Source organism: Coregonus clupeaformis, chromosome 39 (assembly GCF_020615455.1).
Source record: "Coregonus clupeaformis isolate EN_2021a chromosome 39, ASM2061545v1, whole genome shotgun sequence".
Taxonomy (NCBI): Eukaryota; Metazoa; Chordata; class Actinopteri; order Salmoniformes; family Salmonidae; genus Coregonus; species Coregonus clupeaformis.
In genome coordinates, this window is record NC_059230.1 from 6,264,259 (window position 1) to 6,276,758 (window position 12,500).

A 12,500-nucleotide genomic window follows, 5' to 3' on the forward strand; every position below is an offset into this window, starting at 1 on the left:
ACTAACCATCACAACTGACCATCACAACGAATAATAACAACTGACCACAACAACTAACCATAACAACTGACCGTAACGACTAACCACAACAACTAACCATAACAACTGACCATAACAACTAACCATAACAACTGACCATAACAACTGACCATAACAACGAACCATAACAACTGACCATAACAACTAACCATAACAACTGACCAAAACAACTAACCATAACAACTGACAATAACAACTAACCATAACAACTGACAATAACAACTGACCACAACGACTAACCACAACAACTAACCACAACAACTAACCATAACAACTGACTATAACAACTAACCATAACAACTGACCATAACAACTAACCATAACAACTAACCATAACAACTGACCAAAACAACTAACCATAACTACTGACCATAACAACCTATAAAAACTGACCATAACAACTAACCATAACTACTGACCATAACAACTGACTATAACAACTGACCATAACAATTGACCATAACAACTAACCTTTGATCACCTCGTACACACTTAAAGGCTAGCATTACATGTTTTATTTAGTCTTACACCACCAACAACTAATAATCAACTAATTTCCACAAGACTGGCTTTACATCATCTTCCTCTTCTCGAGTTGGAATGGGGTGGGGCTTGGGGTTGATATGAGGGATTACTCTATGCTGATAGGCCTGCCTGTCTGTCCAGGTGGGTATTGGTTGGCTGAATAAGAGGCGTCTGTACGCTGATTGGCTATGATGATTGTTCACGTTTGTTGTTTACGACTTAAACTCTTTTGGAACACTCGTCCCCTCCTTATATTCCTTCCCGGAACCCTATTCATTCTAGAGTCCTGTGATGTCACAGTTGACCCCAGCATCTGGCTACCTGGCTACAGAAAAGAGGCCAGAGACACGCACACAGCCTGATCTCAAATCCCACCCTATTCCCTATGGGCCCTGTTCAGAAGTAGTGCACTAAATAGGAGATAGGGTGCCATTTGGGTACGCAGCCACAGTTAACCATCAACTGAAACTTACACAACATCGCCTAGGACCATAACCACTTAAGAGAGCTGTAGAGACAGAATGTGCACCCCCTGTCAATATTAGTCCATCTATGTCAATATCTACCCTCTGATGGTTGAGTGTGTTCATGTGTGTGTGAAAGGAAAATGGAGGAAGATACAAAAAAAAACGTTTTTTTTTTTTTTTTATGAAACTCAAAGCATTTAAATACTTAATACAAAAACTGTACAAATCTATAACTCTTAATCACATGCCTTTGACCGTACCAAAACCAAGCAGTATAGAAAGGAATTTAATTATGTATGTCTGTTCTGATTCTAGAATGCTACCAGAGAGGAAGAGGCTAAGCGAGAGGCTCCACTCCCGTCAAAATCTGTCAACGAGAGAATATAGCAATAAGCAGACCAAGTGGAGATTTTTTTGTATCAAGGTTTATGAGATAGCGTCGGATTTGGTCAACAATAAATGCGATCGCTAATTTGTTAAGTAAGGCTTATTTGATCTAATAGAAGTTTCGTAATGTTTAGGTTGTTACGAATGTACTGATATAAGTGGACGCACGAGGCATCTCGGCAACTTTAAGAAAAACTATTTTATATCGGAGTTGTGTCTGTTGTTCACACTCGTATCTGCCCTCTCATTGGCTAGAATGTTCCCACCTGATCTCGCCTGCCTTTCCTCCTTCGCGACAATGACTCCCATTGTTAGGGCGGAGACAAGACCATCTCGTCATTATATACAGTATCTCTGATGCTACTTCCACAAGATTTGACCTTTCACCCCTCCCCCCATGACTCCGAGAGCAGCTTTCACTTCCGGGTCACAGAAGAAAACCGCCGCAGGGTCAGAGTTCACCTGAAACGAGTCCCACGTGTGGTGGAGAGAGAGGAGGGGAGCGGGTCCCTTCTGATTAGAGGTGGAGTCATTGACAGTGACACTGTTGGTATTGGTTACGTTATTGGTGTTCGGAATGTTCGGAACACTGATGTTGTTGATGATGGTGTGAGCACCACCAATATGGTGGTTGCTGTTGTTGTTGATGGGGCCTTGGAGGTAGGCCCGGCCTGAAGCCTGGCGCTGGGTTAGATTGGTGCCCAGGTTGGGGGTGAGGTTCTGGGCTGGGTTGAGGCCAAGGCCTGGGTGTCTCCAGTCGTCCTGCTGCTGCCGATGGATCTTCATATGGGCATTACGACTCTTTATCTTGTAGAACATCCTATAGAGAGAGGGAGGAAGAAAGAGAAAAAGATGGAAAGATGGATTAGAGAGTTCAAAGTTGTGCCTGCTGACTTGTGTAAAGATGAGATGTGCATTGATGTTGATTCTTCAGTCTCATTGGTCAAACTCACTTTCCACACTGCTTACAGGGGAAGCTGGTAGCCAATGAAGGGGCTGGAACCACTCCTTCCATAGGTTTAGAGAGGGACACCACCTGTAAAAGGATATTTGAATACCATAGAATCTCTCTATTCTCTCTAGAAGGTGACATTCTGACTTTGAGCCTCAATAGCAATGGATAGAGAACTATCCCTAACCCAAACCCTAACAACTATACATATATATTATATTATTATATAATATATCATCCATTTTATGTGCGGCCCTCCGGACCTCGGTGAAGACGGGGGCCAAATGAGTTTCACAGATGAGTTTGACAGAGAGAGAGAGAGAGAGAGAGAGAGAGAGAGAGAGAGAGAGAGAGAGAGAGAGAGAGAGAGAGAGAGAGAGAGAGACAGAGAGAGAGACAGCGAACACAGAGAGAGAGAGAGAGAGAGAGAGAGAGAGAGAGAGAGACAGAGAGAGAGACAGAGAGAGAGACAGAGAGAGAGACAGAGAGAGAGAGAGAGAGAGAGAGAGAGAGAGAGAGAGAGAGAGAGAGAGAGAGACAGAGAGAGAGAGACAGAGAGAGAGACAGAGAGAGAGACAGAGAGAGAGACAGAGAGAGAGAGAGAGAGAGAGAGAGAGAGAGAGAGAGAGAGAGAGATGACAGTGTGAACGGGATATCAGTAGTGAGTGGCTCCTCCTCCTTACACTCTGTTCCTGCTCCCTCTGTTTTCTCTGTTTGTCAGGAAGTCTCTTGGAGAGGTAGTAGAACTCTACACACTGAGACACACACTTGGTGTTCACCTGCAACACACACACACATACACACACACACACACACAAACACACACACATACACACACCGAAACACACGTGTGAATAAACGCCTGGTTCCAAATCTGCATGTGCTTCAGGGAAGAGAACAGAGCTGTGAAGGAGTGACTGCTGAGCTGCAGTGTTTTTCTTTACCAAACCCAGGGATTATTATTTATTTACCAAACCCAGGGATTATTATTTCTTTACCAAACCCAGGGATTATTATTTCTTTACCAAACCCAGGGATTATTATTTCTTTACCAAACCCAGGGATTATTATTTCTTTACCAAACCCAGGGATTATTATTTCTTTACCAAACCCAGGGATTATTATTTCTTTACCAAACCCAGGGATTATTATTTCTTTACCAAACCCAGGGATTATTATTTAACTGTGCATGTTTGCGTTCATGTTTGTGTTCCTAATATTTTGTCAGAGTCTGTGTGTGGGTTTGGGTGCATGCGTGTGTTCAATTCAATCATGTGGTGTTCCTAGTTGTGGATTGATGCTGGCCCTCAGATGTTCTTCCCGTGCCATTGGCACCTATGCCGTCGCCTCGAGAAAAACTGTCAGGAAAATAGGGTTGTTGTAAATATTGGTGATTATGACTCTTGGCATCATACCAACGATAATTGGACTGCACGTTCCAACAGAATCACCTATGTTCAAAACAGCCCTATTTTCCTAACAGTTTTTCCAGAAGCGACATAGGTGTGCCAAAAAGGCGTCTCTCGGCAAACAAAACAAAAATGGAACTAGATGTTCATACACTCGTTTGAGGACGTTGCAGCATGTCCTCACACCCACCAGGGTGAGAGCCTGCCACAGCTGTTAATACCATCGTATATATATGCCTAAGTTGGTTTTTTAGATGGGTTTGAACAACCAACTGATAACTGAAATCATACAGTTACTCTATTTAACATAGAAACGTTACAGTACCATCCGCTGGATGAGAGGGAAGTCTTTTCCATGGGTCGTCAACGCTTTACTGAACAGAGACCTCTCAGTCTCCTGCCACACATCACTACCTGGAGTAGAGAGAGAGTGACAGAGAGAGAGAGAGCGTGAGAGAGAGAGAGAGAGAGAGTTTCCGTTTAATAACAGTATTAATAGTAGTGTGGTTTATGTGATGTGTGTCCTGTGGGTTAGGGTTAGGTCGTGTGGTTCACTTGAAATACTCCCTGTAAAGAACCTGCTCTGACTCTGAAACACACACACTGCACCGTCTACTAATAGCCTAATACACCCTGTATAAAACAGCACTAATGTGGGGCTCCCGAGTGGCGCAGTGGTCTAAGGCACTGCATCTCAGTGCTTGAGGCGTCACTACAGACCCCCTGGTTCGATTCCAGGCTGTATCACAACCGGCCGTGATTGGGAGTCCCATAGGGCGGCGCACAATTGGCCCAGCGTCGTCCGGGTTTGGCCGGTGTAGGCCGTCACTGTAAATAAGTATTTGTTCTTAACTGACTTGCCTAGTTCAATAATTAAATAAAATAGTATTCCAAGTTAAATCGCTAGAACCTTTTGTTGGCTGACAATAGTTTGTTCTGATACTGAGACAAAGGTGAACTGAACTGACAGTGGGTTTAGACTACAGTACTGTATAGTGGGTCTAGAGTACAGTACTGTATAGTGGGTTTAGACTACAGTACTGTATAGTGGGTCTAGACTACAGTACTGTATAGTGGGTCTAGACTACAGTACTGTATAGTGGGTCTGGACTACAGTACTGTATAGTGGGTCTGGACTACAGTACTGTATAGTGGGTCTAGACTACAGTACTGTATAGTGGGTCTAGACTACAGTACTGTATAGTGGGTCTAGACTACAGTACTGTATAGTGGGTCTAGAGTACAGTACTGTATAGTGGGTTTAGACTACAGTACTGTATAGTGGGTCTAGACTACAGTACTGTATAGTGGGTCTGGACTACAGTACTGTATAGTGGGTATAGACTACAGTACTGTATAGTGGGTCTGGACTACAGTACTGTATAGTGGGTCTGGACTACAGTACTGTATAGTGGGTCTGGACTACAGTACTGTATAGTGGGTCTGGACTACAGTACTGTATAGTGGGTCTGGACTACAGTACTGTATAGTGGGTCTAGACTACAGTACTGTATAGTGGGTCTGGACTACAGTACTGTATAGTGGGTTTGGACTACAGTACTGTATAGTGGGTCTGGACTACAGTACTGTATAGTGGGTCTGGACTACAGTACTGTATAGTGGGTCTTGACTACAGTGGGTCTGGACTACAGTACTGTATAGTGGGTCTAGACTACAGTACTGTATAGTGGGTCTAGACTACAGTACTGTATAGTGGGTTTGGACTACAGTACTGTATAGTGGGTTTGGACTACAGTACTGTATAGTGGGTCTGGACTACAGTACTGTATAGTGGGTCTAGACTACAGTACTGTATAGTGGGTTTGGACTACAGTACTGTATAGTGGGTCTAGACTACAGTGGGTCTGGACTACAGTACTGTATAGTGGGTCTAGACTACAGTACTGTATAGTGGGTCTAGACTACAGTGGGTCTGGACTACAGTACTGTATAGTGGGTCTAGACTACAGTACTGTATAGTGGGTCTAGACTACAGTACTGTATAGTGGGTTTGGACTACAGTACTGTATAGTGGGTTTGGACTACAGTACTGTATAGTGGGTCTGGACTACAGTACTGTATAGTGGGTCTAGACTACAGTACTGTATAGTGGGTTTGGACTACAGTACTGTATAGTGGGTCTGGACTACAGTACTGTATAGTGGGTCTAGAGTACAGTACTGTATAGTGGGTCTGGACTACAGTACTGTATAGTGGGTCTAGACTACAATACTGTATAGTGGGTTTGGACGACAGTACTGTATAGTGGGTTTGGACTACAGTACTGTATAGTGGGTCTAGACTACAGTACTGTATAGTGGGTCTGGACTACAGTACTGTATAGTGGGTCTAGACTACAGTACTGTATAGTGGGTCTGGACTACAGTACTGTATAGTGGGTTTGGACTACAGTACTGTATAGTGGGTATAGACTACAGTACTGTATAGTGGGTCTGGACTACAGTACTGTATAGTGGGTCTAGACTACAGTACTGTATAGTGGGTTTGGACTACAGTACTGTATAGTGGGTTTGGACTACAGTACTGTATAGTGGGTCTAGACTACAGTACTGTATAGTGGGTCTGGACTACAGTACTGTATAGTGGGTCTAGACTACAGTACTGTATAGTGGGTCTGGACTACAGTACTGTATAGTGGGTTTAGACTACAGTACTGTATAGTGGGTATAGACTACAGTACTGTATAGTGGGTCTGGACTACAGTACTGTATAGTGGGTCTAGACTACAGTACTGTATAGTGGGTTTGGACTACAGTACTGTATAGTGGGTTTGGACTACAGTACTGTATAGTGGGTCTAGACTACAGTACTGTATAGTGGGTCTGGACTACAGTACTGTATAGTGGGTCTAGACTACAGTACTGTATAGTGGGTTTGGACTACAGTACTGTATAGTGGGTTTGGACTACAGTACTGTATTATACAGTGGAAGTAAGTCTATGACAGCTAACAGTCTGTTTTATTTAGTGTGTGAATAATCAGCATAGAGGTCATGGAACAGGTAAATGAGTGGAGATATGGGTGAGAGGTCAGAGGTCATGGAACAGGTAGATAAGTGGAGATATGGGTGAGAGGTCAGAGGTCATGGAACAGGTAGATAAGTGGAGACATGGGTGAGAGGTCAGAGGTCATGGAACAGGTAGATAAGTGGAGATATGGGTGAGAGGTCAGAGGTCATGGAACAGGTAGATGAGTGGAGATATGGGGTGAGAGGTCAGAGGTCATGGAACAGGTAGATGAGTGGAGACATGGGTGAGAGGTCAGAGGTTCAGCACCTCGACATACAGATACTATTTGTGGACTTCAGCTCTGCATTCAACACCATCATCCCATCCCAAAGCTGCTGCAGGACAAACTAACCCGGCTGAACGTATCTGACTCCATCTGTCGGTGTGTGTCGCTGACTTCCTGACCAACAGGACAGGTAAAGCTGGAGAGATACAGTATCTCTCAAGACTCACTGTCCCTCAGTACACACTATATGCAAAGGCACGTTTACCTTTACGGGTCAAACACTCCAGTGCACAAGTCTGAAAACGTAGTTTCTGGAAATTTGTGGGCACGTGTCCAACAGTGTTCGGCCCTGCACCCTCCCGGAAATCCCAGATAACGGACCGCTTTTGTGCGCGGACGGACGAGGACGGACGGACATGTATACGTCTGGAGACGGTTCAGTAAATCCCCAGAAACGACCACACACCTCCACCCACTTACCTGAAATTCCAGTGCACGCCTTTGACGTCAGTCACAATACACCTCCGCCCACGTCTCTACCATAAAATGTCAGTAAATGGCCGCACACTAGCTCAAGGTTGCGCATGCTTATCTGCCCCACTGAATGCTAATGCTAGTCATTGCTAGCTTGGCTTAGTGGCTGTCACTGGTATATTAAAAACACAATTCATTATTTAATGAATGAATGAATAAATTACTTTTAATTATTTGTGTTATTATTAATATTATTATAATTATTATAATAACAATAATTATAATTATTATCACACATCAAGGTTCCTACATCTTTTCAACAACAAAAAATCCAAGCACCACTATCAAAGTTTTTCCAGCACCTCACGACATCGCTATACTAAAACAACTCTTAATTCCTTGACTAAAACACACAAATGCACTTCTTGAAGGATGACAATTCATTTCAGTGGTGCCGGAGAAGGCAGATAATAGTATCTGCATTTAAGGTTAATCAGGGCCTGAAACTAAAGTAACCCCCATGGAGGCTAGCCCTGGACCAAGCTGGATGAATCCTGCCAGTACTCTGCTCGATTCTTTTGAAATAACTTTTATTAATCTTTGAATGTCAAATGTGGTACTTACCTGCTAACATGGGTTAAATGAGGGGTGGGGGGGACGTACCTCATAGAGAGGAATATGAATGAGAATATTCAAAATTCAAAGAGCAATAATAAGTGTTTTCAAAAGAATCAAGCACAGTACTGACAGGAGTCATCCAGCTTGGTCCAGGGCAAGCCTCCATTGGGGTGGCTATACAGTTGAGGGGTCCGTGGGATATAGGTTGCCTTGATGAAAACTCCCCAGACACGGTCCATGTGCTGTGACTCGTCAAGTAGCTCTGATCCCTCTCCAAGCGGTTCTTGACTAAGGGCAGTGAGCGCCTCACTCCGGAAGTAGGGGGGGGGCTTGACGAAGCACACTGGTTTGCCGTTTTGCAGTCCATCCGCCCTCATCAGGCCCACATTTAACTCCTCTCCAAATGTCTCTCTCGCCCTCTGCAAGCACTCGCAACCGTGCATTTAGAACCAATAGAACACAGTGAGCGAATGCAACAGATTCAAGTCATGCATATTCATATACTGTACAAGTAATCATAGAATTAGGAATTCGAACACCAGAATGGACATGTAATTCATATAGAATCTGGACAAGTAACCATAGAATTAGGAATTCGAACACCAGAATGGACATGTAATTGATATAGAATCTGAACTTTAACCCCACCAAACCTACCAAGCCCAGACTGAGAGATAGCAAAGAGGTGATCCAACCTTATCACTTACCTTGATTGCAGTTCCCTCAAACCGTTTTTGATATCTTGTAAAAATGACTGAGATTATTGGTATTATTGGACTATTGTAAAAACAATAGTTGAATTCCATCCACCTGGTTGAAAGGGGCTCCCACATGCCTGGCTACATGCACTGGATGCATCACCCACAAACACCTACCCAAAGGTAGATATAATCAAACGCGATGTACTACAAGTTTTGCATGTGGTACTGTCATTGCACAGAGCTAGAGGCATGTGGTCTAGAGTAGGAAACGTGCACCAAGATCACGATTACTGTTATTTTCATTAAAAACAGTCAATGCCGTTTTAATACAGAGTCAATTAGTGTTCCAACAAAATACAGCAATTAGTGATTACCGGAATTACAGGGATATAGCAGCCACTCTAGACCAGGTGATTAATGGAACTACAGGGATATAGCAGCCTCTAGACCAGGTGATTAATGGCACTACAGGGATATAGCAGCCACTCTAGACCAGGTGACTAATGGAACTACAGGGATATAGCAGCCACTCTAGACCAGGTGATTAATGGAACTACAGGGATATAGCAGCCACTCTAGACCAGGTGATTAATGGAACTACAGGGATATAGCAGCCTCTAGACCAGGTGATTAATGGAACTACAGGGATATAGCAGCCTCTAGACCAGGTGATTAATGGAACTACAGGGATATAGCAGCCTCTAGACCAGGTGATTAATGGAACTACAGGGATATAGCAGCCACTCTAGACCAGGTGATTAATGGAACTACAGGGATATAGCAGCCAGTCTAGACCAGGTGATTAATGGAACTACAGGGATATAGCAGCCACTCTAGACCAGGTGATTAATGGAACTACAGGGATATAGCAGCCTCTAGACCAGGTGATTAATGGAACTACAGGGATATAGCAGCCACTCTAGACCAGGTGATTAATGGAACTACAGGGATATAGCAGCCTCTAGACCAGGTGATTAATGGCACTACAGGGATATAGCAACCACTCTAGACCAGGTGATTAATGGAACTACAGGGATATAGCAGCCACTCTAGACCAGGTGATTAATGGAACTACAGGGATATAGCAACCACTCTAGACCAGGTGATTAATGGAACTACAGGGATATAGCAGCCTCTAGACCAGGTGATTAATGTAACTACAGGGATATAGCAGCCACTCTAGACCAGGTGATTAATGGAACTACAGGGATATAGCAGCCACTCTAGACCAGGTGATTAATGGAACTACAGGGATATAGCAGCCTCTAGACCAGGTGGGTGGAATTCAACTATTGTTTTCATTCTACTCTTCTAGACTCAAATCTAGAACTTGAAACATGAAATAGGACCATGTCTGCCCTTTTTTCTTCCAAGGACCAGGAGTAACACAGGAGTAACAGACCTAGTGTTACACAGAAACTTACTTTTACAAAAAGGTTTACTCTCTCTCTCTCCTCTTGGTGACCCTTCTTTGCATGGTTCTCCAAGATTGTGTCCCTTATGTTCCCAGGTAAACCTGAGAGATACGGCCGCCTCACGGTCTGGTAAATAGGCGACACGAGAACCTGCAATGGATACAAGCACAAGGTACATTTTCTGTTGTTTTGATGGCTAGGCCACCTTTCGCAGAGCCTTGCAATTGTATGTAAAATGTGCACTGAGTATACCTTTGAGAGTTTCACTCTTTTTCAGTGTTTGAATGAATAGAGAACATTTTACACAACATTAACATCCGGGTGACGTGTTCTTTGCTCTTTTGACATCGCACAGACACCTTGTGCTGGGAGATAAAATCTGTGTGTCAGAGAGAGAATGCAAAAGTGTTACGTTTGTATAAATGTTACAACTCAATTCAACAATCTCTAGAATAAATTTACTAGCTAATTGCCTTTGCAAAAAATGTATGTCTTACTAGGTGTGTATGTACAGTATGACCCATCAGGGTTTGAACCGGGTTAGTTAGCTAGCTAGTTACCTAGCTAGTGTTACCTACTTTATCACTAAAGATGGTGCTATGCAAAACCACTTAATATACACCCATGCATTATATGGACAACAACAGTTTGTACAACAGTACAAACAAATTACAGAAGAGGCCTGTGTTTTAAATGTAACAAAAACCCATGAACAGCTAGCCAACAACAACATAAGCTAAGAGTAGCTAGCTAGTAGGGAGAAATGGTAGGTTTTCTAGTGCTGAGCTAGCTAATGTTAGCGGATTGCAATTAGCATGCAACTGTTAAGATACAAATTAAATATAATTAGTGTTGTTCATACAATGTTGTTCATATGTACAAACATTTATAACAGAAATAAAAAATCATCTGAGATGCCATCTTGTGCTCATTAACTTACAAACAAAGGTAGTTAGCTTAGCTTGGCTACACTCATATGAATAAGAAAATCGCACTTGTTTTTCACTCGGGCAAAACACTTAAAAGTATACATCAAAATTACCAGCAGACTCATCACAGTTTAGATAAACATCTTATCTCTAGCTTTTGAAAATGAAACAGTGCTTATAAATGTTACAAACCTGAAAACAGGATGAATAAGGAGACACAGAGTTGGCATCTTTTCCATGACATGAGGTAGAGAGGCACTCGCCTCTGGCAGTTGAGAATTTACATTACATGCGCGGTGCGGATATTTCCAGTAACATATTAGAGAAAGGGAATACCTAGTCAGTTGCACAACTGAATGCATTCAACCTAAATGTGTTTTCAACATTTAACCCAACCCCTCTGAATCAGAGAGGTGCGGGAGGCCGCCTTAGTCATCGGCGCCAGGGGAGCAGTTGTTGTTGGGGGTTAACTGCCTTGCTCAATGGCAAAATGGGCAGATATTTCCACTTTGCCTGCTCTGGGATTCGAACCTTTCGGTTACTGGCCCAAACGCTCTAACCCCTAGGCTACCTGCCGCACTAATTATACGTACCATGCTGTGTGAAAACCTAATTGGAAATGTACTATCCCAGAAATTCCCGTATCACAAAAGTGGTCGGGATGCCCAGAAGTCTACAAGAGTCCGCACACTCGCATTGGGAAAGTCCCGCCCACGACCGTGCACCTCAAATTTCACGGGAATATAGCAGATCCGATTTCACCCAGAAACTCCGCTTTTCGTGCAGTGATAGGAGTGACGCAGGGGTTGCTTTGCTCTCCACTGCATTCTGCACTATCATCCTAGAACGGCACATTGATGATCTTCTCATTCGTGGACAAGGGACCCTGCACTAGAACAGCACATTGCTCTCTGCACATCCTCATGTGACTCTTTTCATTTACACATTTCCCCCACCGCACATCATCCTGTAAAATGGTTACATAATTTACATACATCATTTATAATGTTGCTTAGTGTTTATAGTGTATCCTGTAGTTCTTAGCTTACAGTGTACAACCTCATGTGGATTTGTGTAAACTCTGCTTCAACATATGTTGTCTGTATGTCCTGTTTAGCGTCTGTCTGTATATCCTGTTTATCGTCTGTCTGTATATCCTGTTTATCGTATGTCTGTATATCCTGTTTATCGTCTGTCTGTATATCCTGTTTATCGTCTGTCTGTATATCCTGTTTATCATCTGTCTGTATATCCTGTTTATCGTCTGTCTGTATATCCTGTTTATCGTCTGTCTGTATATCCTGTTTATCGTCTGTCTGTATATCCTGT

At 43.2% G+C, this 12,500-nt stretch overlaps 1 protein-coding gene across 2 annotated transcripts in view; it reads right to left on the reverse strand.

Moving 5' to 3' along the window:
• Nucleotides 1–1,699: 1,699 nt before the first annotated feature.
• LOC121554418 overlaps nucleotides 1,700–12,500 on the reverse strand; it is a 26,503-nt gene continuing 15,702 nt past the window's right edge. For both annotated transcript variants that reach the window (XM_041868004.2, XM_041868005.2), the window contains exons 8-11: nucleotides 4,105–4,193; nucleotides 3,054–3,149; nucleotides 2,372–2,454; nucleotides 1,700–2,238 (exon numbers count right to left, since the gene is read on the reverse strand). In XM_041868004.2, coding sequence (XP_041723938.2) covers nucleotides 1,779–2,238; nucleotides 2,372–2,454; nucleotides 3,054–3,149; nucleotides 4,105–4,193 — 728 coding nt within the window. In that variant the 3' untranslated portion in view covers nucleotides 1,700–1,778. The remainder of the gene's footprint in view (nucleotides 2,239–2,371; nucleotides 2,455–3,053; nucleotides 3,150–4,104; nucleotides 4,194–12,500) is intronic.